The sequence below is a fragment of the Podarcis bocagei genome (genome assembly GCF_964188305.1).
Source record: "Podarcis bocagei genome assembly, chromosome: 7".
Taxonomy (NCBI): domain Eukaryota; kingdom Metazoa; phylum Chordata; class Lepidosauria; order Squamata; family Lacertidae; genus Podarcis; species Podarcis bocagei.
The window spans coordinates 83,329,304-83,356,120 of record NC_138132.1 but is presented as its reverse complement, the minus strand read 5'-3'; the positions used below and the strand labels follow the sequence as shown (position 1 = coordinate 83,356,120).

At 51.0% G+C, this 26,817-nt stretch overlaps 1 protein-coding gene across 5 annotated transcripts in view; it reads right to left on the bottom strand.

The window, feature by feature from the left end:
- ECE1 (endothelin converting enzyme 1) overlaps positions 1-26,817 on the bottom strand; it is an 81,159-nt gene that overhangs the window by 33,406 nt on the left and 20,936 nt on the right. For 4 of the 5 annotated variants that reach the window (XM_081202991.1, XM_081202988.1, XM_081202990.1 and 1 more), the window contains exon 2: positions 6,987-7,070. In XM_081202991.1, coding sequence (XP_081059117.1) covers positions 6,987-7,070 — 84 coding nt within the window. Of the gene's footprint in view, positions 1-6,986; positions 7,071-21,410; positions 21,660-26,817 lie in introns of those variants that run through there. The other variant, XM_081202989.1, reaches the window with a different exon arrangement.

The following is a 26,817-nucleotide window of genomic DNA, read 5'->3' as shown; positions in this document are numbered from 1 at the left end:
GTATTGTTTGTTTTTCTGTTTGTGTTGTTTATTTGTGTTATAAAATGAGGATCTGGATTGTCACAGAATCCTAAGAGTTGGACGGGGTCTCCAAGGGTCATCAAGCCCAACTCCCTTGCAAGGCAGGTGTCACAAGTAAAGCATTCCTAATAGGGAGTGCTTTGACTGCTGCTTTAAAACCCCCAACGAAGGAGAGATTGGGGGAGAAGGAGGGGTCACCAGTTATAACTTCCTGAACCTGCCTTCAATGGAGGACAAAACAAATGGGAAGGCCCTCAGCCATCCAGGCAGGGAGGGACAATGAGAGGAAGCAGACACCAAGGGTTGGGCGGCTGCAGACCCAGAAGCACAAAGCAAGGAGGGGAGAGTTTGGGGTTGCTGGCTGCCTCTCAGAGCTGGGGCTGAGCTGCCAAGCCAGGCGACCCAGCAAAGCAGATGTTGCCCGCCCCCCCCATCTCTAGCCAATGGGAGGAGGGCCCTTGTAGGAGTTGCTGTCTGGAGTCATCGAATTGGTCAGCAACGCCTTCCTGGAGGAGTCATGTGTCAAGTCAGCCCAAGAGGGCATCCCCCCCCAAAGAATGGTAAGCGGGTTGCACCACTTGGCTGTGAGGAGGGACTGTGTGAGTTGCATCTTTCTCTCCCCCCACCTCTAGATAATAGAGTTGGACGGGACCCCCCAAAGTTCATCTAGCCCAACCCCCTGCAATGCACGGCTCAAAAATCCCTGCCATCCGACCTCTGCTTAAAATCTTCCCAGGGAGGAGGAGGAGAGTCCAGTTATGTCAGTTGGCCTGCAAGAGGCGGGAACGATCCCCTTCACATCTTTAGGGCAGCACAGACCTCCAAAAGGACGGTGAAAGGAAGGGCAGAGGAGAGATCTAGGGACAAGGCTTCTGGATCTAAAAGAGCCGTCTTATTGGGGGTCACTGCCCCTGCTCCCCAATGAGGAATGACCCTGAGGAGCATGTTCAAGTGCTTTCAAGACAATGTGGCTTGGCTCACTCCCTCGAGTCACCTAAAGCCCGCTGTCCTGCAGCAAGCAGGCAGAGTTTCTGCAGCACAGCATGCCGTGGCCTGGGTTCACACAGGACAGTGGTGGAGTGGGGCAGGCAGTGCTGATCCCAGCATTTGGGGGAAGGGGTCAGACTACATGGCCTCTGGGGCGCCCCATCTTTTAGGATGAGGAGCAAAGCCGAGAAATATCAGCCCCTGGGTTATAGCACGAGACACCACACTTGCACATCTTCATGTACTCGTGAAATGGGGGTATTAACAACTGCAGCAAAGGAACCCCAATATCACCACCAAGATCAAAACCTCCAAGAACTGTTGCCAGGATGAAGGCAGGCAGACAAGCAGTATGAACCACGGCCACCGCGAAGCTTTTCAGATTAGAGAAAAGAAGAGTAAGAGATGTCCTAAACGATGTGTATATAATTATGCCTGGCATGGGGAAACTGGGGGGTGGGTAGAGTTTTTCTCGCTCTCTCGTAACACTTGAACTCGTCGACATCCAACAATGCTGGGAGATTTAGGGCAGATAAAAGAGAATGACCTCTCAATGCAGTGCAGAGTTAAACTGCGGAACTCCCTCCCACTAGTGGCAGACCAACTTGTATGGCTTTAAAAGAGGATTGGACAAATGCATGGAAAAGAGGGCTCTCAGTGGCTACAAGGCTCTCGGTTGGACTACTGCAATGCACTCTATGTGGGGCTACCTTTGAAGGTGACCTGGAAACTACAACTAAACCAGAATGCGGCAGCGGCTGGGAGCGCCTGGGACTGGGAGCGCCTGCCGAGACCACATAACACCAGTCTTTAAAGACCTACACTGGCTCCCAGTACGTTTCTGAGCACAATTCAAAGTGTTGGTGCTGACATTTAAAGCCCTAAATGGCCTCTGTCCAGTATACCTGAAGGAGTGTCTCCACCCCCATTGTTCTACCCGGACACTAAGGTCCAGCACCAAGTGCCTTCTGGCAGTTCCCTCACTGAGAGAAGCCAAGTTACAGGGAACTAGGCAGAGGGCCTTCTCGGTAGTGGCGCCCACCCTGTGGAACGCCCTCCCACCAGATGTCAAAGAGAAAAATAACTACCAAACTTTTAGAAGACATCTGAAGGCAGCCCTGTTTAGGGAAGCTTTCAATGTTTAATAGGTTATTGTATTTTAGTGTTCTGTTGGAAGCTGCCCAGAGTGGCTGGGAAAACCCAGCCAGATGGGCGGGGTAGAAATAATAAGTTATTATTATATTATTATTATAGCCATGGCAGGCATGCTCTGCATCTGCTATCAGAGGAAGCGATGCTTCTGAATCCTAGTCGCTGGAGACTCCAGGAGGGGAGAGTTGCTCAGACATTTGGTTGGCCATTGGGAGAAGAGGACGCTGGGCCCGGTTGCCCCCCTTTGGGGCTGATCCAGCTGAGGGCTCTTCTCAGGGACACCCAGGAGCCCCTGACGGCAAGGAGCTCATGCCCACAAAATCTCACGTCAACAGAGCAGTAAGTCTGGAGAACATCTGGTCTGCCTTAGTTGCAGTCAGTTGGCTCTGGGCCAAGGAGGCACGCCAGCCCCATGGCAGGTTCGTGCAGAGAGGGGTGCACCCAGCCAACAGGCACTGGGAGCGGAGCTTCTTCAGCTCAGCGAGGCGGGTGCAAGATCACTCCCTATTTGACAGCAAAGGTGCCCACCTGTCAGGCAGGGCGTGTTCTGCAGGCAGCCCTTTTCCCAGCTGAAGAGAGGGAAGTGTGGCATCCCCGTGCATTGCTGGGACGTGCACTGCTGTTATCCTTTGCTGCAGAACTCACAATAGAGACGAATATGGCAAGAGAACGTTCTGCTGTTTCTTTGGATTTTGAAAGATCTTTAATGAGAACAGTGACAGGGGCCAGGCAGTTTCGCCTTCGAAGCGTCCAGGAAGACAAGCCAAATGAGCGAAAGGCCTCAGCGCCTCCAGGCAACCCGGCGTGACGGGAAGGGGAGGACCAAGCTTCCACAGTGGATCAGCCTCGTTCCTAAATCTCCCGTTTCTATCAGGAATGAGAGCATGCTTAAAAACGCTGCAAAAAACAACAACTGCTTGCTACCTGCCACTGGCTGGGGCTGCTGTGACATCACAGAAGCTCTGGCAACATTCTAGCTGCCAAGAATGGTGCCCGGGGATAGAGAATTATTTCTCCCTCTTTCATAACGCTAGAATTCACAGACGTCCAATTAAGTTGAATGTTGGAAGATTGTTGTTATTGTTGTTTAGTCATGTCCCACTCTTCGTGACCCCATGGACCAGAGCATGCCAGGCACTCCTGTCTTCCACTGCCTCCTGCAGTTTGGTCAAACTCATGCTGGTAGCTTCGAAAACACTGTCCAACCATCTCGTCCTCCGTCGTCCCCTTCTCCTTGTGCCCTCCAACTCTCCCAACATCAGGGTCTTTTCCAGGGAGTCTTCTCTTCTCATGAGGTGGCCAAAGTATTGGAGCCTCAGCTTCAGGATCTGTCCTTCCTGCTTGTGGGTTTCCCATTGGGGCACTGCAAGAACAGAAGGCTGCGTGGCAGAGGATTGGACTAGAGGACCTTTGGGGTTCCCTTCCAACTCTACAATGCTGTGACTAGCAGACTCTTCTGATGTTCAGGTGGCTCCTCGTGCCTCTGTGTCAGCAGAGCTGTGAGGATTTCTGCTTGCCGATACATGGATCTTGGCTGGCTCTCCCAGAAGCCCAGCCCGCCTTTATCCTTCTGGTTTTTGGGCTCATCCTTCACTTTTAATCCATGCTTCTTCTCATCACTTTTGAGTTTCTCCTTCCTTCTGTGTTTAGTGCTGCTATTTTTCCAGGTCATTTTAAAAAAATTGTTTAGTGACTGTTGTGATTTTAAGTGCCTCTGGATTGCGTCATTTGCAAGATACCGAGACAAGGGTTATAAATATAGTAATAAAAAAAGAGGGTTTTGAAACCATCCCAGCGGCAGAAGTAGCACAGAGGTCAGCAAACACACCTGAGCAGGTTTCTGGCCCTACCACTCCCCATCTGGCTTCCGAAAGCTGGGGAGGGTTTGGGGTGGTTGCTGTTGTTCTTGAAGATTTGCTTGATGGAGAACAAAGAGGGGAGTTGAGTATTTGCTTCTTTCTTCCCCAAGGGATAAAGATTTGGTTTCAAAGAGGGGGCTGGGACAGGCGAAACAAACAATCTCTCAGCCCAGAACAAGTTTTTCAGGCGAAGGGGAGGGGAGAGGAAGAAAGTGGGGGCCCGGAGGGAGAGGAAAAACAAAAGGAATATACAGTGATGGTGGGCAGATCAGGAGGAAGACTCAGGAAGGACCATCCCTCTTTGGCAAAGTCCCTGCTTGGGATGTAGAAGGCCCCAGATTCAATCCCCACTGGCAGCATCTCCTGGTAGCGCTGGGAAAAGCCGCCTGCTGCCAGTCAGTGTTGGCCACACTGAACTCCAGTGGGTCTGATTCAGTCTAAATCATCTTCCTGCATTGCAAATCATCTCCATCTGATTCTCCTCCCTTCCCTCTCCAGCGGTCTCTGTCACTGGCGATGCCTTGAGCAAGATACTAAAAGATCAGTTTCGTTTGCCCTACGTTATCTCAGCCCATGAGATTCTCTTCTGTTCTTTCGGCTGCATGGATAAAATTCAATAAAAAGTACTTTCAAAATAAGAAAAAACCCAGCGCACATCCCTACCCTATGATCCCCAACTCATTTCTACTTCCTGCCTGGCAAAAATCCATGCAGTCTCACGGTCCAACAATTCAAGGTGTCCCAGGAATGCTTGCATAGGAAGGAACTGTGACTTGTGCCAGAGACAGTGGCAGACTTATCCAAAGGACACACGGCAGCCTTCTCTGCCCTCCAGGAACTGGGGTGGGCAGGAAATCTTTGGGGAAAGGCTTGATGGCTGAGTAACTCCCTTGAATGCAGAAAGCCCCTGGATCCGGATCTGGGCAACCCTGGCCTGGAACTCTTGAGAGCCGCTGCCAGCCAGTGCAAGCAACACTGAGCTAGATGCACCAGTGGCCTAACTCTGCATCAAAGCAGTTTCCCATATGGGGAAGGGCCAAAGCTCGGTGGGCAGAGCACCTGCTCTGCATGCAGAAGGTCTCGGGTACGTGAGACTTCGATCTGAAATCCTGGAGAGCTGCTGTTGCCAGTCAGCGCAGACAATACTGAGCTAGATGGGCCACTCAGTGTAAGGCAGCTTCCAGTGTTCCGGGGATTTCAGAGTGGTTTAGACAGAACCCAGGACCAAACTGAGATTAGAAATATAAAACCTGCCCCCTTAGGTTGAAATCTTGAGAATTAAGGATGTCCCAATGGCGGGGAGACACAGAGAGGCTGTGCCCTTGGGACTTGCTGCTCCAAAGTTGTATAGGTGCTCAGGAGCAGAAGCACAACCTTCCATTATGAGCCGCTACCGGGGAGAAGCAAACCCCTTCTGAGGGGTGGGGGGTGATTTTGTCTCCCCACCCCCACCGCAGGTCTTCCTGGACCTTCCTTGCCCTATCCAAGGCCCCTCACCTCATTTAATAGGGAAAGGTCCGTTGTCTTAGTCTTCGTCCCCCGCCTCCCTCCTTCAGAAGCAGCTGTGAATAATTATTCACAGACGCTACAACCAGGCTGCATCTCCTCCAGGTCAGGAAGACATTCATCACCAAACACCTGCTTAATGGGATTGTTTTGGGGAATAGAGAGGGACTGGCTCAGTGCACACCCCAACATGGGAGCCTGTCCCCAAAGGTGGTCACTGGTGCGGGGTTCAGTGGCCAGCAGGCAAGTCATTCGCCACCAGCAGCTGTGCAAGAGGTTGAGGTTGGAGGCCCACCTGGCAGGGATTTTTTAGATGCAATTCCTGCATTGCAGGGGGTTGGATTGGATGACCTTTGGGGATCCCTTCCAATTCCATGATTCTGTTTGGAGGCACGGCTCCCTGTGTTATATACAGAGCCAGCTAGTGCTGCAAGGGCCATCTGTGTTTTAATTTCGAATTGAGAACCTGCCTCTAGTCCAGTGTTTCCCAAACTTGGGTCTCCAGCTGTTTTTGGACTACAGTTCCCATCATTCCTGACCACTGGTCCTGCTAGCAAGGGATGATGGGAGTTGTAGTTCAAAAACAGCTGGAGATCCAAGTTTGGAAAACAGCTGCTCTAGAAGACCAGACTGTGTCACAATAAAGGTTGCAGAGCCACAGTATATCCTGCAAACAGAGAGTTCTGGATTTATCGCACTGGGCTCAGGGCAGGGGTGCTGATGGACTCCAACTGCCACCAGTCACAGCAGTCAGCATGGCCAGAAGTCAGGAATGATGGGAGCACCACATTGGCTTTCCTCGATTTGGGGTGCACCTATAAAGCTCTGATTAGGGTCCATAATTTGAGTCTCACAGAATCTCATAAAAGGCGGCAGAGATGCTGCAAAATCAACAGGTTGCCTGTCGCTCTTTCCTGAGACGAAGCTGATTGGAGGAAGCAGCTGCCTTTTGCTACAGCCCAAGTAGCTAGTCCTCATGCGGTCAGCGCCAGATTGGAGTATGAACTGGACCGGATGGCGCCGGATTAGAAGGGAAGAACCAAACGTGTGTGTTTGAGGACAGAAAACCCACCAGGGTCCTGTTGGGTTAAGTCAGGAACCCCTTTCCTGTCCTCCTCTTGAAAAGAGACGTTTGCACACCCACCCACCCACCCACCCAGGACTAAGTTCTTGCCTCTAAGAGGAAAGGTCCCCCTGCCCCCCCCCGAAAGCCTCCAAGGAGGGCAGAGGGGTGTCCCAGAGGGAGATCAGACACACTGCATTCGGCTTGGAAGGGAGCCCACTCCCCAGTGCAGACCATGCTCCCTTTTGCGGGGCAGTGGAGAGATCCCACCTGCCCTCAAGAGCAGGGAGAAAGCTCCTGGCCCCAGGCAGGCAACCAACAGGTGAAGGCACTGAGGAGTCTCCAGCATGCAAGTGCACCTTGTGCCCCATTTCCACATACAACCAAGCAGATCTTACCTGGATCCCGTTGGGGTAGACCTCTCCTTCCATGGAGTCCACCAGCTCCTCCTCGTCCAGGGTGGCTCTCTTGTAGGTTGACATCTGCAAGGCCAAATGCAAAACAGAATCCCTGAGTGACTCCATGCCACCTGCAAGAGTGTGCCCACAGGGGACACTGAAGTGTTCAGCTCAACTCCGAGGTGGGGGGGAGGCTCTGTCCCGTGCGGCGTGCGGCCATGCTGAATGCACGAAGGCCACCTGTCCAAGACCTGTCCGATTATCCTGCAGGATTGGACCCGTGTCAGGGCTGCTGCCGCCAAATCCCCTGCAGCTTCCTCCTTCTCCTCCCATGGGAAGCCAGGGAGGGGGGGGCTCCCAGGCAGCAGAGACAACTGCTGCACTAGGATGCAAGTCTCTCGCGCCGCCTGGAAATCTAACGTTACTGAGCAATTATAACACAAGGAAGCGCAGAAGCCAGCCAGGCAGACCGCCCACTGCACCCCCCCTCCACCCAGAGGGGGGGGCAGCAAGCTTATGCAACCCTCTCCTTAGCCTGAAGTAAACCCTCCTTTTCAAACCACCGAAGGTCCTTCCCCCTGCCACCCCCCCCAGGCCACCACTGATCGGGACGTTTCCAAACAGAAGGACTGGCACAGGCGGCGGAAAACAGGAAGCCAAGCCGCATTCCTCAGCAGGGACGTCCCGTCTTGCTCACGGCCAGCGGCAGTGGCAACGGCCGGACTCTGCGCCACTCGTCACCTGCTCGCCTCCCTCAGCACCTCTCCAGCACCTGCAATTCAGAAGCATTTCTGCCTCCACAGATTTGTGGATCCTTCTCCACAAATTTTCCCATCTTCTTTTAAAGCCACCCAATCCTGAGCCTTAGGGCCACGACCAATGCCATTCCTACCAAAGAGTAGACCCTTACGGAGCCTTTGGCTGAGCAAGATTGTCTACACTGACCGGCAGCAGCTTGGAGGGGTGTATTTCAGGCAGTGAAGCCCGTCCCAACCCTCTTCCACTAAAACTTAAAAGAGAGAATCTAGTCCTCATGATTCTGAATAAAGGAATGATCTATATAGGGATATAAGAAACTGATTTGCACAGAGGCAGGAGAACTGCTCCGTAAAGTTCAGTATTGCCTACACTGACTGGCAGCAGCTCTCTGGATTTCTCTCTACCTGGGATTCTTGAGCTGTGATTCCTCCATTGCAGGGGGTTGGACTAGATGACCCTTATGATCCCTTTCAACTCTACAGTTTTGTTTTCCCCCCTATCATTTCTCTGTTCCTTGGGAAAGCCTTCTTACTTCTCCAGAGTTAAACTGTGGAACTCCCTCCCACCGGAGGAAGTGACCAGCCACCTACTTGGATGGCTTTAACAGAGGATTAGGCAAATTGCTATGCTCTGCCTCCAGGGAGGCAGCGATGTTTCTGAATCCCAGTTGCTGGAAAGCGTCGGGGAAGAGGGGGCTGCTCTTGTGTTCGAATCCTGCTTGGTTTCCCACAGGCCCCTGTGAGAATAGGATGCTGGACTCTCCGGACCATTGGCCAGATATAAGGAGACACTTCTCATGTTCTTAAACCTCTCTGTAAAACACAGCGAGCGGGACTCTGCACCCCCTCGCCGCCTTTCTCGGGCCAGTCTCTCTCGGCTCGCATCCAAGAGGGCTTATCTGCCTCTTTCCTGTTTCCTGCTCCGATACTCCTTGCGGCGCCTGGGGCTGGCATGGGCTGCCACTCTCTGGGGGGCCTGCTGCTCCAGAGGTGCCAAGGAAACAGATCCCAGGGACCCTGCATTCCCCCGCCCAGTTCCCACAGATCTCCGTTTTCCTTCTGAGCTACAGAAGTCACAAACACAACTCCCAGACAGGGTTATTGTGGGTTATCTGAAAGGCCATCTCCCCACTGTGCCTGCCGAGGTGTGTCCGTTTAAAGGGATTTTAAAGGGGGATTAGGGGCAGGCAGGGAGAGGGGTCATAGAACCATGGAAGGGTCCCCCCCAGGTCATCTAGTCCAACCCCCTGCAATGCGGGAATTTCAGCTGAAGCAGCCATGACAGGTGGCCATCCACACTCTGCTTAAAAATCTCCAAGGAAGGAAGAGTCCACCACCTATTTCGGCTAAGAGGAGTCCCCCACCAGTCTTGTCCCCATCTGACTATCCCACCCCCCCTGCCATGACACCTCTCCAAGATGACAAAGGGCTATTGGTCAAAGGAAATTGGCAGCCAGCTTCTGCAGAGACAGTGCCAACATTTAGGCACCCGGAAGCACAAGACTGACAGCTTCCTTTCTCCTGCATGAGTGCGCTTATGCACACGTACACAAATCCAAGAAAATAATAATAATAATAATAATAATAATAATAATAATAATAATAATAATAATAATAATAAATTATTTATACCCCGCCCTCCCCAGCCATGGGGACGTGGGTGGCGCTGTGGGTAAAACCTCAGCGCCTAGGACTTGCCGATCGCATGGTCAGCGGTTCGAATCCCCGCGGCGTGGTGTGCTCCCGTCGTTTGGTCCCAGCGCCTGCCAACCTAGCAGTTCGAAAGCACCCCCGGGTGCAAGTAGATAAATAGGGACCGCTTACCAGCGGGAAGGTAAACGGCGTTCCGTGTGCTGTGCTGGCTTGCCAGATGCAGCTTGTCACGCTGGCCACGTGACCCGGAAGTGTCTGCGGACAGCGCTGGCTCCTGGCCTATAGAGTGAGATGAGCGCACAACCCTAGAGTCTGGCAAGACTGGCCCGAACGGGCAGGGGTACCTTTACCTTTTACTCCCCAGCCAAGACCGGGCTCAGGGCGGCTAACACGCAATATAAAAACAAATTGATTGAACTACAACTTAAAAACAAGATTAAAATACAACATTAAAACATTAAAACACAGCCTCGTTTCAATGGAAACTCAAATCAAAAACTTTTTTGGGGATGAAAACGTCAAGTCTTCACCAAGGCTGACTTTCCAGACTGGTCCTACATGGGCCAGAAAAAAGCCAGGGAAGTCCCCAAATAGGAGTTCCATCACAGGAGGAGAAAGGGGAAAAAGAAGAGGGGAAGGGAATCAAATTGAAATAAAAATAGCCTGCAGCTGGATCAGGCCAAGGACTGAACTAGTCACAGTGGCCGGCCGGATGCCCCAATGGGGAAACCCTCAGGTGGAATTTGAACGCAAGAGCCGGCTCCCCTCCTGCCGTTTCCGGCAAGAGCCATTGAGAAGCCCAACCACTGTAGGTAGCAGCCATAGGGAGCCTTCTCCCCTCTCCATGAATGTGCCTCGTCCTCTTTTTCAAGCCACCCAGGCTGGCGGCCACCCCAGCCTCCGCGGGAGCGCGTTCCGCAGTGCATGCACAGAGTTTTGCAGTGCACGCACAGGCTCCCACGTCTCCTCCGTCCCCACCCAACTGGGGGTGTTGTCTTTGGCAACCCTCCCTCCTGCTGATGAACTTAGGGGACTCTGCTGGATTCCTCGCGCGGCGCCGGAGGCATAAGATATCCCAAACAAAGCCACTCTCCAACTGGGAGGCCTGGAAGCCTGCCGGCTGCTGACTCAGCCCTCTGGCGGCAGCAGAGTTCAGAGCATGGGTCTCATCTCTGGGCTGGGAGAGGGAAGCTACCTGGACCAAGGGCTGGGGTGTGTGTGTGAAAGCAGGGTCCATCGGTGTAGATGGGACTGCGCCACGGCCCACCTGAGCGGTCAAGCACCAGGGATGCTCTGGTGGGGAAGGCAAACCTTGAAGGACCCAGGGCTGGAATAATAATAATAATTTATTATTTATACCCCGCCCATCTGGCTGGGTTTCTGGGCGGCTTCCAACAAAATATTAAAATACAGTAATGCATCAGCCCTTGATAAAAGCTTCCCTAAACAGGGCTGCCTTCAGATGTCTGGTAGTTGTTGTTCTCTTTGACATCTGGTGGGAGGGCCTTCCACAGGGCGGGTGCCACTACCGAGAAGGCCCTCTGCCTGGTTCCCTGTAACTTGGCTTCTCGCAATGAGGGAACCACCAGAAGGCCCTTGGCGCTGGACCTCAGTGTCTGGGTAGAACGATGGGGGTGGAGACGCTCCTTCAGGTATACTGGACCGAGGCCATTTAGAGCTTTAAAGGTCAGCACCAACACTTTGAATTGTGCTCGGAAATGTACTGGGAGCCAATGTAGGTCTTTCAAGACCAGTGTTATGTGGTCTCGGCGGCCGCTCCCAGTCACCAGTCTAGCTGCCACATTCCGGATTAGTTGTAGTTTCTGGGTCACCTTCAAAGGTAGCCCCACAGAGTGCATTGCAGTAGTCCAAGCGAGAGATAACCAGAGCATACACCACTCTGGTGAGGCAGTCCACGGGCAGATAGGATCTCAGCCTGCGTACCAGATGGAGCTGCGTACCAGATGGAGCTGCCCTGGACACAGAATTGACCTGCGCCTCCATGGAACACCTGCTTGGCATGCAGAAGGATCCAAGTTCAATCCCCAATGACTACTGTAGCTTGTTAAGGGTGTGGATCGATCTAGTTTAGTACTGTCTACACTGACAGGCAGAGGCTCTCCAGGACCCTCAGGCAAGGAGTCTTCTCCCAGCCCTACCTGGTAATGTAGTTGTGGGTGGTTGAACTGGGGACCTTCTGCATGCAAAACAGGGGGCACTGCCCCTGAGCTATGGCCCTTCCTTTAAAAAGGAAGATTCTAGTCCTCATGGCTTGCAATAAAGTTCTGAGTTGAACAGAAAGCTTCCTAAGCCTGACCCAGACCTCAGTATGAATGAAGCTTAATGTTGGGGGGTAAAACTTTGGAACTCACTCCCACATGAGGCAGTAAAGGCCACCAGTTTGGATGTCTTTCAAAGAGGATTAGAGAAATTATTCGGGGGGTGAGTGAGAAGAGGGTGACCAATGGCTACTGGAGTCAATGGCTCTCATCTGTCTCCACAGCCAGAGGCAGCAATGCTTTTGAATACCAGCTGCTGGAAACTGCAGGAGTTGCTCTTGTGTTCGAATCCTGCTTGCAGGCTTCCCTTTGGGGCATCTGGTTGCTCCGTGAGGACAGGATCCTGGACCAGATGGGCCACAGGACTGATCCAGCAGCCTCTTTCTAGGCAGCATTCTCTCTGCGCTAACTGGCAGCGGTTCTCCAGGGTTTCAGCAAACCCGGGACCTATGCTATGGTCCTTCGCCAAAGTCGCCAAAGGGTTTGTTTCCCTCTTCCTGTCGGCCAACAAGACCGTGAGCCACATCTCTAGGAATGTTGACACCACCACACTGCCTGCCCGGAAAAGGTCCAGCTTCCACACCAGCCTTGCAGGGCAGGATCCGCACTTCTGGTCAACGTCAAAGCACTGGATGCCTCTGAGGCTGATCAAAATGCCAATGCAGAACACAGCCATCCAGATCTCCACCCCCACCACCCATCCCAGAGTTGATGGCAGTGCATCCTGCCCCCAGCTGCCTGCCAACATGCAACAAGCCCCCCATGGAGAGAAAGAACATAGGACCATGGAACTGGAAGGAACCCTGAGGGTGATCCAACCCCTTGCAGTGCAGGAATCTCAACTAGAGTATCCATGACTGATGACCATCTAACCTCCGCTTAAAAACCTCCAATGAAGAAGAGACCACAACTTCCCGAGGGAGACCGTTTCACTGCCCCAACAGCTCGGTCAGAAAGTTCATCCTTTGGCATCTCCTTTCTTGTAACTTGAAGCCACTGGTTTCAGCTCTACCCTCCGGAGCAGGAGAAAACAAGCTTGCTCCATCTTCCACGTGACAGCCCTTAAGACATGTGAAGATGGCTATCATATCTCCTCTCGGCCTCCTCTTTACCAGGCTAAACAGGCCCAGATCCTTCAACCAGGGTCAGTTTCCAGACCCCTGATCATCTTCATTGCCCTCCTCTGCACACATTACAAGTGATCAATATCCACCTTAAATGGTGGCAACCAGAACCGGACACAGTATTCCAGGTGTGGTCTGACCAAGGCAGAATCGAGAAGTACCCTTACATATACCTTCATTTTGTCCTGGCTCTTCATTCATGACAGCCTCCAGGACTTCTGCAAAGGAGGAGCATGGGCAGGTAGGGAAGATGTACAGGAGCATGCATAAGCCCACCCCACTCCTTTCTGAGGCTGAAAATGTCACGTGTGTCAGCAATCTCGCGTGTCTTGCATGCACACAAAATGGGAGTTGCCTGTCTTCTTCAAACATTACTCAGCCAAAACGCCACAAAGAGAGGAGAACGTGCTTAAAATGGCTGCAGAACTGGGGCACATTTCATGATTAAAAGGTAAAGGTACCCTTGACCGTTAGGTCCAGTCGCGGACGACTCTGGGGTTGCGGCGCTCATCTCGCTTTACTGGCCAAGGGAGCTGGCGTTTGTCTGCAGACAGCTTCCGGGTCATGTGGCCAGCATGAGCAACGGGAGCTCACCCTGTTCTGGGGATTCGAACCGCCTGTGGTTTAACCCACAGTGCTACCCGCGTACCCCTTTGGGTACTTGTTGTATTTAGACCGCAAGTCTACGGAAAATGCCCTGTCACTTTGAAAAACTGAATCCATAAACTCCTTAGGAGTTTCAGGCTCCTTCTAAACAAAATTTAGTGATAAGGAAAGGGAAACACAGGGAGGAATCTAGCTCTGAAGGAAATGTGCTTAGCACAACTTGCCCTGCCTCAGAAGCAAAGCAAATAAATCTAAGTGATCCACATAAACTAGATTTGCACCATGTATTTTTGGTGGGTCTTTAAGTGGGTTCCCCCCCCAACATTGTATGGAATAAAAACAGTTGTGTTTATTTATCTCTTTTTTGGAGGGGATTTAAAAGTCTGTGGATTATTAATAATCGAGAATGTCAAATAACACTGGTGAAAGAGTTTTAGCATATTAGACAGACATGGAAGTTCACAGAAGGACATTTTCCAGTCTCCAGCTCCCCTCCCCTTTCATCCAACTTGCATCCCCCCAAAACCTTTCTGGAGCTTCCAAGCTCTAAGGTAAAGGGACCCCTGACCGTTAGATCCAGTCGCAGACGACTCTGGGGTTGCGGCGCTTATCTCTCTTTACTGGCCGAGGTCATGTGGCCAGCATGACTAAGCCGCTTCTGGCTAACCAGAGCAGTGCACGGAAATGCCGTTTACCTTCCCGCTGGAGTGGTACCTATTTATCTACTTGCACTTTGACATGCTTTTGAACTGCTAGGTGGGCAGGAGCTGGGACCGAGCAACGGGAGCTCACTCCGTCGTGGAGATTCAAACCGATTACCTTCTGATTGGCAAGCCCTAGGCTCTGTGGTTTAACCCACAGGGCCACCCACGTCCCTTACATTTTATGATTGCTATTTCCCAATTTCCCACTTAATAAGCAAATAAAACCTTCCTTTTTTGCAGTGGCTCCCCCGATTCTGCTGAACGCCGTAGCTGTGTGATCACTGAACCGCATGGCCCTATTTCCTGACGCAGAGGCTCACCCTGGCTTCAAAGCCATGCTCGCTGACCCAGAAGGCTCTGGCCCCGGGCATCATTTGGATGACTCGGAGATGGGGGCATTCTGCACCTCTTCAGAGGCACTCTTGTTCTTGGCTTTACAGAAGTTCATAAAACTAGTGCATGACATGAAGAGAGCAGGCAGAGAAAGTTTTTTCTCCTGCCCTCATAACGCTAGAATTTGTGGACATGCAATGAAGCTGATTTTGGGAAGATTCAGCATGGCTAAAAAAGCCCTTTGTCATGCACCACATAGTTAAAACTCTGGAACTTATTAAAGTGTGCTTATGAAAACGTGCTGACTTGCCAAAGCACCATATGAGAATCCTAGTTTGTTAAGGGTGCTGGAAATTGCAGCTCTGCAAGCGGCAAGCTACAGTTCCCTCTTCCGGGGGAGGGAGAGAAAATGTGTTTGAAATGTATGAAGCACAGAGGCATCCTTCCAACCTGATACCCTCCACTTCCTTTCTGCAAAGTACCCCCCCCCCTTTTCTTAAAGTACAGGTAGGGAGAGCTTTTCTATTAATCTTTTTCAAAACCTTTCAGCCACTCTGAAGCCGGTTCCTTCACAGTTAAGAACATAAGAAGGACCTGCTTGGATCAGGCCAAATGGGGCCCATCTAATCCAACCTCTTGTTCTCACAATGGCTATTCAGATGCCCTGGATGGGGGAAGACCCAAACAAGCAGCAGTTTCCCGTCCTACCCAGAGAGCTTTAAAAAAGATGCCACGTGCTTCTCCATGGGGTGAAACCCACAGAGACTCCAGTTTGCTATTCGATCCTTCCTGCGGAGGAAATGCTTTGCTCCAGATTGCAGCTCAATTTTTATTTTATTTTATTTGAAGGAGGAAATCACCGCTCCCTGTCTCAAATTATTTCCCCCTTTCCTACTTCTCTGCCACTCCCAGAGCAATCGAAAACATCTTCCTTGCGTGCGTGCATGCGCGTGCACACACACACACACACACACACACACACACACAGCATGACAATAAGACGAGCACATTGCGGATATTGGATCTGAAAATGCCAATTACAGAACGAGTCAACACAGCCTCCCGTCCAGGGAATCTGACAGTGTCACGCGGAAGAACAGGCCTAAGTGGAAGCAGATGTTGAGCTTCCAAACCTCAACACAAGCCAGAAGCACACACATTCTCCAGCATCTGGACCTGGAAACACTGTGGTGTTGTTTCTTGCAAAATAAAAAATAGGAGGTGCCAGTAGCAACATCTGAGGATTCTGGGACTCCACCACAACTGGTTAGAGTGTGGAACTGATAATGCCAAGGTGGCAGGTTCGATCCCCATATGGGGCAGCTGCATACAGTGGTACCTCAGGTTAAGAACTTAATTCGTTCCGGAGGTCCGTTCATAACCTGAAACTGTTCTTAACCTGAAGCACCACTTTAGCTAATGGGGCCTCTCACTGCCGCTGCACCGCCACCACCGCACAATTTCTGTTCTCATCCTGAAGCAAAGTTCTTAACCCGAGGTACTATTTCTGGGTTAGCGGAGTCTGTAACCTGAAGCGTCTGTAACCTGAAGCGTCTGTAACCCGAGGTACCACTGTATTCTTAAAACGCAAGGGACTGGACGATCCGCAGGGGCCCATCCAACTCTACAACTTGCAATCTTGGGTAGCCACAATTTCCTTCTTGGCCCAAAGAAGGGATAAAGGGGCTTGCAGATGGACGCCCAGAAGAACAGAAGACGAGCCCTGAAGGTGGATCAGGCCCGGCATCCTGTACTCACAGGCCATCCAGGTATTTGGGAGGCATTTACTGCCTCCCAACGGTGAGAGGAAGGAGAAGGTAGAGAGAGAAACTGAAGAACAAACATCAGGAAGAACGTTTGAGGGAAAGAGCTATTTGGCAGTGGATGGGACTCCCTTGGAAGGTGGTGGCATCTCCTTTGTTGAATGACTATATCTCTTGGACTAAATGACCCTTGGCGTCCCAACTCTACATCTCTTACAGGGACGCGGGTGGCGCTGTGGTCTAAACCACTGAGCCTCTTGGGCTTCCCAATCGGAAGGCCAGCAGTTTGAATCCACACAATAGGGTGAGCACCTGTCGCTCTGTCCCAGCTTCTGCCAACCTAGCAGTTTGAAAGCACACCAGTGCAAGTAGATAAATAGGTACCGCTGTAGAGGGAATGTAAATGGCATTTCTGTGCACTCTGGTTTCTGTCAGTGTTCAGTTGCGCCACAAGTGGTTTAGTCATGCTGGCTACATGACCCAGAAAGCTGCCTATAGACAAACGCCGGCTCCCTTGGCCTGAAAGCAAGACGAGCCCTGCAATCCCATAGTCGCCTTTGACTGGTCTTAACTGTCCAGGGTTCCTTAAACCTTTTCCTTACCTTACGACTCTTATCATCTCTCTCTCTCTCTCTCTCTCTCTCTCTCTCACACACACACACACACACACACACACACACACACACACACAGGATCAGGCCAGGGTGGCCCCACGTGCAGCAACAGCATCAGCCCCTTGCAGTTATACTGCTCCTGAACAATGAGGTTCTATTTAACGCATGTGGTGGCCTTAAAAACTAATTACAGGTAGGTAGCCGTGTTGGTCTGCCATAGTCAAAATAAAAAAATTCTGAAGAAGTGTGCATGCACACGAAAGCTCATACCAAGAACTAACTTAGTTGGTCTTTAAGGTGCTACTGGAAGAAATTTTTTTATTTTAAAAAACTAAGTGTTGCAAGTCAGCTAAGTTGTATTCGGAGCAAACACACTAAAATTAATGGGCCTGACCGAGTTAGTTGTGGCCATTCTTTTCAACAGGTCTACCCATAAAGAAGGCTAATCGCCGAATAATTGATGCTTTTGAATTATGGTGCTGGAGGAAACTCTTGAGAGTCCCATGGACTGCAAGAAGATCAAACCTATTCATTCTGAAGGAAATCAGCCCTGAGTGCTCACTGGAAGGACAGATCCTGAAGCTGAGGCTCCAATACTTTGGCCACCTCATGAGAAGAGAAGACTCCCTGGAAAAGACCCTGATGTTGGGAAAGATGGAGGGCACAAGGAGAAGGGGACCACAGAGGACGAGATGGTGGGACAGTGTTCTCGAAGCTACCAGCAAGAGTTTGACCAAACTGCGGGAGGCAGTGGAAGACAGGAGTGCCTGGCGTGCTCTGGTCCATGGGGTCACGAAGAGTCGGACACAACTAAACTACTAAACAACAACAACAACTCTGAGTTAGGGCCGGCACTGGATGCAACCTTGATGAAAGAAAGAAAAAAACCAGAGACAAAACAACAACTCCCCTCCCTAAGTCCAACCACCTCTCCTCAATCCAGGGGCCCAGGTGCTCTGTCCAGGAAAAATAAATAAAAAAATCAAACCATCCACTTTGGGTACGAGTGAAACCCTGGTGCAAGGGAAGGGCATTTTGCGCCAGCTCCTTGCAGACCAAGAGGTGATTGCTTCTTGCCTGGAAGAGCCTGGGGTTGCATCCTGACATTTGGAGGGGTAAGAGGAGCTGTGTGTGTGTGTGTGTGTTTGCATGCATCTTTAAAGCCCATCCGCTTGAGTTACATGAGCCAAAAGCAGGAACTGCTGTCTTGGGGAAGCCTTACAGGGAGCAGAAATCGCCTGCGAAGGGCGAACCACTGGAGCCCAACGGCACAGCCCTCACAAAACACACAGAGAGAGTACAGTACTCCAAACATGGCCTACACCAGGGGTAGGCAACCCAAGGCCTGTGGGCCACAAGCGGCCCACAGGGGTCATTTAACTGTCCCACGAGCCGCCACTGAACTGAGCCTCCTGCTCGGTGAGTCCCCATGTGATGCATTAAACCCACGCAGCACGGCGCAGGGACTTGCTTCCACGACGCTGCAAATTGTGCCTGCGCAGACGCCGGAAATCACGTGCACGTGCAATCCGGCCCACGGAGGGATGGATCTCCGTTGGAGTGAACCAGCCCCGGCGAGGTAAACCTTGCCGACCCCTGGGCTACACCATAGATCTGTCTAATGGCATTATAACGCTGGCACTTTTATTTTCAATTTGTTTCCTAATGGCCCCTAGCATGGAATTTGTTTCTTCACGGCTGCTGCACACCCCATGAGCTTATACAGGAAATCAGTGGCTTTTTGTGTCGCATCAAGGGACAAATGTCTTTCACATCAAGCTCTTTCCCTGCGGCCTCGGGTCAGGCAGAAAGGGAGAGTGGAACAAATGCAGTCACATGCGTGGAAGCTGGCAGAGGAGAGAGACAAGCCCCAGATGTCTGAAACCGTGCAGTTGACACAGTTGACAAGAGGAACCTCCACCTCCACTTTCCCAGAAAAGGAAGATAGAAGGCGAAGTTGAAGAATCCGCACTGCTTCTTTGGAAAGGAGGGTTTCACAGAGGGCTCTGGCGCTTGGGGTTTTCTCCACAAAGTCCCCAGAATTAGGGGAAGCCTTTTCACACCTAACGGGGGAATCCCCCGCCCCTGCAAATCCACCACTCAAGGGACAAACACCAGAAAGATCTTCTAGAAGGTGGTAAGCTCTCCTCTATTGCAGGTTTTCAAACAGAGGTTGGATGGCCATCTGTCATGGATTCTTCAGCTGCGATTCCTGCATTGCAGGGAAGGTGGACTAGATGAGCCTCAGGGGTCCCTTCCAATTCTACGATCCAAAGGATAAACCCAGCTTCGTCTTCTGTGCGCCAGCAGCCAAACGGATACAGCAGGCTGTGCCCTTTCAACGGTTTCGGTTTTGTTTTGAGCCAGTTCCAGTATCTCCAAAAGACCCCTGGAGACTAGTACAGTAGTACTCTTTGTTTTTTTCAAAGCCCCTGTTTTGGTGAAGGTGCAAAGTTCTGTGTGCAATTCAAACAATTTTTGGCGACACAGTCCTGACAATGGAAAGCGAGGGCAAGCTCAGTCTTGCTGCATTCCATCCTTCCCAAGCTGCAACTTCCATCAGCCCCAGGGAGCACAACAGGAGCAGCTACAGCCCCAAACATTGGTAAGGCATCAGACTGCAGGAGGCTCTATTGTATTCAAGCAGCTTCCCTGTGGCTTTTGCCGATTTTCCCTACCACACCCCCCATTTAGCACAAGAGTCAGCATGCTTAGCATGTTGGACTAGGACCTGGGGGGCAAGGGTTCAAATCCCCACTTGGTCACATGAAGCTCAAGGGGTGATGACCTGGGGGGCTAGTCGCTGCCTCTCAGCCTAACCTACCTCCCAAGGTTGTTGTGAGGATTAAACGAGGAGTGGGGAGAACTGTCGAAATCTCCTTTCTGGTCATTTCTTGAATCCAATGTCCTCTTGCGGCCCTCATGGAGAAGCCTTGAGGATTCCCCAAATCTAGTTCCAAAGTATTGCTGGAGAAGGGTAAAGTCTGGGGGTGAGGGGGGGTGCAATGCAAATGTGTTTGGAGGTGAAATCTAGGAGAGAGAAGGGGGTCACCAGCGTTAGAAATTAGCCAGGCGCCAGGCGCATTTTGCAACTAGCGCAGGTCCAATTGCGACCAGGTGGAGATTTCTGGCTGCCCAAGATGGTGACTGACATCTCCATCTGGCTGACCCCTCCAGCTTTCCTAAGCAGGTAAGAGCTTATTCACTACATTTATATCCCATCTTTTTCTCCAATGAGTACATGGTTCTCCCCCCACTTCCTCAGTTAAACCCTACAATGACCCTGTGAGGTAGGTTAAGAGGCTGTGACTAGCCCAAGGTCACCCAGTGATCTTCATGACTGAGTGGGGATTTGAACCCTGATCTCCCAGGTCCTAGTTCGTTACTCTAACCACTGCACCACACAAGCTTCCTAGAGTACTTCTGCTATGGGGCAGGTAGGTAAATAAATACAAGGAAAGCAAAATGTCCACTTAGAGTAGGATCTGAAATATTCTCCTTAAATTTGTTTTATTCTGGTTTGATTTGATATTTTAAAGTGCTTTGAAGGTTGCTTTTTTAATATAAAGCAGTACAGAAATAAAATGAAATGAATAACAATAAATGTCACTGCAGAGGGAAAAATGACGTCCAGACATTCTGTTGCGGTGACCTTAACCAAGGTTTAAGGTGCCATTTGGTGATTAGCTTATATATCTGAGTTTCTAACACTGAACATTCATTGGCATTTCCTCGCCACTTGTTCCCTTCTTATATTTGGAGGTCTCCGAGGTGTTCCTACAAGCCCCCCAACAGTTGTATTAACAGCACAAAGACAGTGAGTTCAGCTTTGCCTCCCCTGGCTGGCAGACGCTCTCCAGGGTTCCCACCGGGGATCAAACCTGTAATTTTATCCATGCAGAGCACCTGAGCTCCAGGTCAACTCGCAAACAGAAGAGCCTCACGATTGCAAAAACACTGCAGTTGCAATGCATGGGTGACAACTATCAAGAGGGTGGCACCAAGGTGACAAAGTCCACCTTGCTTGTTTCGGAACAAAGAAGAAATGAAAAACGGCCTATGTATCACCGTTTCTGAGACTCAAGCCAACCAACAGGAAGCAACAGACTGGCTATTAATATACAGGTTGTGGATAGGAAAAGTGAGGTGGAGGCTGCCTGGACAGGAGTTAAGTAGGCGTTAAAATGTTCTTTTATCCAGAAGCGATTAACAGGCAGGCTGGGCCTGGTTATGATCACTCAAAGGGCTCAACCTTGGAGGAGGTTGCCACAGGCGGGGCCAAGCCCCAGAGTCTCTGGGGCAGCCCTCCTCCAGCTACAAATAAAGCCCAATGCAAACATGACGGCTCAACCCAAACAATCCAAGGAGCATTGGGGGGGGCACCCCGCCTTTTTAGAAATTTGGCAGAGGGAGAACAAGTTTGCACAAGCGTATCTGTCTCTGACAACTTCCTTTGCGCAGGGGAGGAAAAAAAACAGTTCTAAACACACATTCTCCTATTTATTTATTTTTTAAAAAACCACACAAACGCATTCCAAGTCTTTTCTCTGCCGCCTCGGGGAAAAAAGGAAAACGGGAAACCCTGCTCACCTCGTTCGTTAGCCCGGCCCGTGAGAAAGACCAGTAGATCAGGGGGGACTTGTGGGACCCTCTCTCTCCTTCTCAAAATCACAGACGTCAAGAGAGCCTGGGATAACTCAGAGTCCCCGGCAGCGACTGCAGGGCTGCCTCTTCCTGGTCCAGAGCTCACAGCCAGGGGGAAACAGTGCGAAAGGGAGATAAAGGCAGGCTTTGCCATTCCCAGGCCAGTGAATCACTTCCCCTGCCGGGATTTCGCAGTCTTTGCTGGAACCGGAGACACTGCCCACCCACAGCACTACCCTTATTAATCTCTTCCTCTCTGAGCTGGCTGGCTCCACACTTGTGGCTCTGGTGGGGGGGGGGAGAAAACATCCCTCGCAACCTGCGGGAAAGAGGGAAATTGGCTAACGGCATTCCCACAGACACCGCCGTACACTCTCAGGCTCCGTCCCACAGAAGGCATGCATTGCGAGGGCAGATGGGGCTGCCTGCTTGGGGAAGCGCTGTAAGCTGAGCAGCTGCTTGGCGTGCAGAAGGCCCCCGCTTCAATCCCCAATGGCTGCATCTCCAGGCAGGGCCAGGAAAAGATTCCCTGCCTGAAATCCTGGAGAGTCTTCACTGCCGGTTAGCGTAGGCGTTGAGCCGACTCTGTGCAAGGCAGCTTTCAGGAACATCCATGGAAACTTGTACAGGACAGGAGCTGGCAGTGCAGGAGCCTAGGAAAGCTGCCAGCCAGCCTCTAGGCCTGGCCTACCTCGCAGGGTTGCTGGAAAGACATTATACAGTGGTACCTCGGGATGCGAACGGGATCCGTTCTGGAGCCCTGTTAGCATCCTGAATAGAGCGTTAAGACATGTCTGCGCGTGTCGCCACTTCCGCGCATGATGTCATTTTGACCGTCTGCGCATGCGCGAGTGGCGAAACCCAATGGTAACGCGCTCCGTTACTTCCGGGTCGCCACAGAGCGCAACCTGAAAATACTTATCCTGAAGCATATTTATACAGGTATGACAGTATATGGTTGTAGCTTTATTTGTGTGGCACCTGATACTCCAAAATCTGAAACTGACGTACACAGAAATTTTTATATTTTTAAAAATAAAACAAACCTAGGAGGGATGACATGCTTTGACTCCCGCCCCTCCCCACATCAAGCAGTGTATAATTTTTCATGAAATAAATAACTGAAATTATGAAGCAGCAAGGGTGTAAAAACCATCCACTGCCATTGAGCGAGCGGGAGACAGATATAACCAATTTTAAAATGCTTGGTTGTCTTAGCTTGGCACTTAAAAGACGTGATGCTCGGGGCAGAAGGAGGGGTGGGGGATATTGCACTGGAGCAAATGTGGGATATAAAAGTAGCAATAATTCTAAAAAAACAAAAAAGCTACCCCACTGGTCTTTCTAGCCACTGGCGCTCTCTCAAAATATTAGAATTTACAAAGTGGCATAATGGGAACCTGGTGGAATGGAGAGAATTGGTGGGATGTGGTTATCTCTGGATACAGGGATAAGGAAGGATGTAGATCAGGCCAGTGGATCAGACCAGTGGCCCATTTGATCCAGAATCTTGCTCTCACAGTAGCCAAGCAGACACCCGCGGGAAACCTGCAACTGGACCACAACAGCCCTCTCCCCTCTCGTGGCTTCCGGCAGCCGGGATTCAGAAGCACCACACTGTCCAACTGTGGAGGGTCTGTGTCAGAAACTCAAGATACGCAAGCTAGACCCCAAATTGCTCCATAATCCTAGATTGCAGGCGCCAAAATGGCAACTAGATATCCCATTTTGGGACAAGATGGCTCTAAAAGTCTTATTTTTCAAGTGATGGACTGGCTGTGATTGATTCTCAGTTAAAAGAACTTGCTAAATCAGATGGCAATCTTGAGCTAGGTTAAGAGCTTTCAGAACGGAAAGAAGAAAAATCACTCGATCCAAGGGCAGTCCCACATATATACTGTCCTATTCTGACCTCTTTTTCTTAATGGTGACACGGACCATTCAAAACGTAAGAATATTCTTCACAACTGTGAGCAGGGCAGTAGGGTGGGTTAGGGGAAGTGTAGACAGGCTACAACCAGTGCTTCCCCCCCCCCAAGGGGTACTCAAATGTACGCAGCACTGGAACCTAACTTTCTAGGGAGGGGGGAGTGCTGGCTGCAACAATTAACTATAACGTTGTTCACTGCCCCTGCTCAGGCTTCACAGAAAAGGCATTTTGGTTCCTGAAATTCATTCTGATAGATTTCTACAGGATGTGGTGTTAAGTGTGTGAAGGCAGTCCAGATCCAAGGACCCACAGGTATGCACCTCCAGATGGAGATGTCAGGCTCCATTCTGGTGCCCAGGTATCTTCACTTGGCTGCAAGTGGCCAATAGGTAAAGGTAAAGGGGTAAAGGGACCCCTGACCATTAGGTCCAGTCGCGGACGACTCTGGGGTCATCTCACTTTATTGCCGAGGGAGCCGGCGTACAGCTTCTGGGTCATGTGGCCAGCATGACTAAGCTGCTTCTGGAGAACCGTTTACATTCCTGCCAGAGCGGTACCTATTTATCTACTTGCACTTTCGACGTGCTTTCGAACTGCTAGGTTGGCAGGAGCAGGGACCGAGCAACGGGAGCTCACCCCGTTGCGGGAATTGAACCGCCGACCTTCTGATCAGCAAGCCCTAGGCTCTGTGGTTTAACCCACAGCGCCACCCGCAGCCAGGTGCAAAATGCAGCCGGCAAATTTCGAACATGGGACTGGAGGCAGAACATAGCCACTGTGGCTAGTAGGCCTCAATTGTCCTCTCTTCAATGGATGTCCATGTCCTCATGGGAAACCTGCAATTGGATTCAGAAGGATGACTGCCTCCATCCAGCTGCTGTTTCTAGTGGTCTCATCCTCTTGGCTTGGAGAGGGAGAGGAGGTGCAGATAGTGCCATTTGCAATGAAGCAACAACTTTACTGCAGGGAAGCTGTCCCCATCACCAAAACCTCCCCCTAAGCACACCCAACAAGGCCCTAGCTCAGTGGTGCCCTGCGTTCAGAAGGTGGCAGCTTCAATCCCCCAGCAGCATCTTGAGGCAAGGTTGAGAAAGGCCCTCCCAGAATCTGAAACTCTGTAGAGCTGCTGCCAGTCAGTGCCAGTCACTGAGCTAGAGGGACCAAGGATCTGGTGGCAGCTGAGAAGGGAGCTTTCTGTGTCCCAACACAACTTGTCTCTTTGTTGTTGTTCCCATGAAAACAACTGAGGGGTTTGGTATCTAAAGCAGCTGCCTTGAGCAAAACCTCCGCCTCTCCTGAGCTTACCTGATGGACCAAGGGAGAGAGAGAGAGAGCATGCGAGGCGTCCGCCCTCCTCTCCCCACCTCTTGGATCAGTGCCTCAGAAGCTTGGCTCTGAGCGCCAGCCGCCTTGGCTCAGGCAAAGAGCTTTTGCCACCTGCCAGGCTCATTACACAGACTTACGGACTTACGGCTGTGCGTGGAGATGCCCAGCCAAAACATCTCCCCCCGCCCTTGCTGCCAAACACACACACACACTTAATCAGGTCGCAGCCAGCCAGGAGGAAGTCAGCCTCTGGAACAGCCAAGGCAAGCCAGGGCTGGTTGGGTAGTGAGGAGGGACTCCAGCGAGATCCCCAGATTCCTAGAAGATAAAGTGTCCTCTCTGAGCTTTGGCGTGGGGAAGAGGAGTCTAAGGAAGTTTAAGCAGGAGTTCCTCCACTGGCAACCCGCAAAGCCACGTTGGGGGCTCCACTGACCCACACTGATGAAAACACACACCCCTGCCTCAAGCACATCTTCTAAAGGGAAAATGGGATGTAAGGGAGCAGAAATTTCCATCCTGTTCTGTGCTCATTCCAACCCACAGCGTCTCCCTTCTGCTACGGTTCGGCAAAACCTACATGGTCGTTCGCAATGAATGTGATTAACTACTTAGCCAAATTCAGTGCATCTCAGCGGAAAGGGGAAAATGACACAGTAAAGTTTACGTAAAGTTCGTGGGCTAGAAAACAACAGCAGCAAATGCTACTCCAGAACTTCCAACGAAAATGCCAATCACAGCAATCTCTACTCCTGTTTCTGTTCCTGGCAGAATTCTCCAACATTGCTAGAAGCCAGGCGTGGGACATTGTCGGGAGGGCAAGCCTAGATCAGAAGGAAGAGGAAATAGTCCTCCCCCAAGGCACTGAACAGGGCTTGTGGATTTCGTAAGGAACCTCAAAACCCTCAGACATGGGAAAAGCCAGTGTCAGACAAAAGGGCAGTGTGGTTCCTGTGAAAACCCTAAAGCTGTGCACTTTTGCAACACATGCAAACTTCTCCCCTGCTCCCGTCCTGCCCGTGTAAACTTAGACCCAAACAATGCAAGAGATCCCACCTCAGCTCATTCTTGCCATTTTCTATTCTACTAATGTTTGTTTATTCTCCTTTTCTGCACGCTTCTCTCGGTACCTATTGTTGAAGAGCAGGATATGAACACTGGGGGGGGGGGGACACTTTCCCAAGCGCCACCTAATGTTTGTTCAGTATCTGCAAGGAACTCCTCTTTCAGGACGGCAAGCTTTGGAACTCCCTGCCTCTTGACATCAAGTAATATTCGTTTAAAGTGCCCGCTTTAAAATGCTTGGCTGTATCAATTAATTTCAACGAGTTTCCTCCAAGTAGGACTGATTCTGGGTACAAGGCTTCAGGGTGTATTCAATGCGAGTCCTAAACAGAGCAGGCTTTCGTTGGATTCAGCCCTTTGCTTCAGCAAGCCAACCCAAGCAAATCAACTCTTACCGATATTATCTGTATTTTTGACAAACATTTTACCCTGCTTCATGCAAAGTGCTTACTATTGTTATTACTGTGCAGTCTACAAAGTCTGTTAATTGATTCCAGGGAAACTCAGAAGCTTCCAATTCTAAGCTTGACCTGCTAGATGGCCAGGTGAAAGACAGCAAGTCCGAGTCTTGCTGAACACTCTGGGCTCATGGCAGGGCTTGGTTCCCCCAAAACCGTACAGCTTCTGGGGTGGCCTCCCCTGTCATTGGAGGTTTTTTAACGGAGTTGGGGAGGCCACCTGTCATGTGATCATTTCAGTTGTGATTCTTGCATTGTAGTTAGTTTGATTAGATGATCATTGGGGGTTCCTTCCAATTCAGAGTCTATGAATCTTGGAAACTCATTGCCAACACCCTGTTTCCTGGGGAAAGGCACTCCCTCCTGCTGAAAAATTCTGGACAGGAAGGAGGGTTTTTTTGGGGGGGGGAGAGGCAGGGACTGAGGAGAGAGGGAAGCAGCATGCACACTAAACCACATATAAAACTCCCTTCTCCTCCTCCCTCCAAAATCCTGGGAACCGTAGCATACCCCCTCATGGAGCTATAATTCCAAGCACCCTCAAACTACAGTTCCCAGTATTCCTTAGGGGGAAATA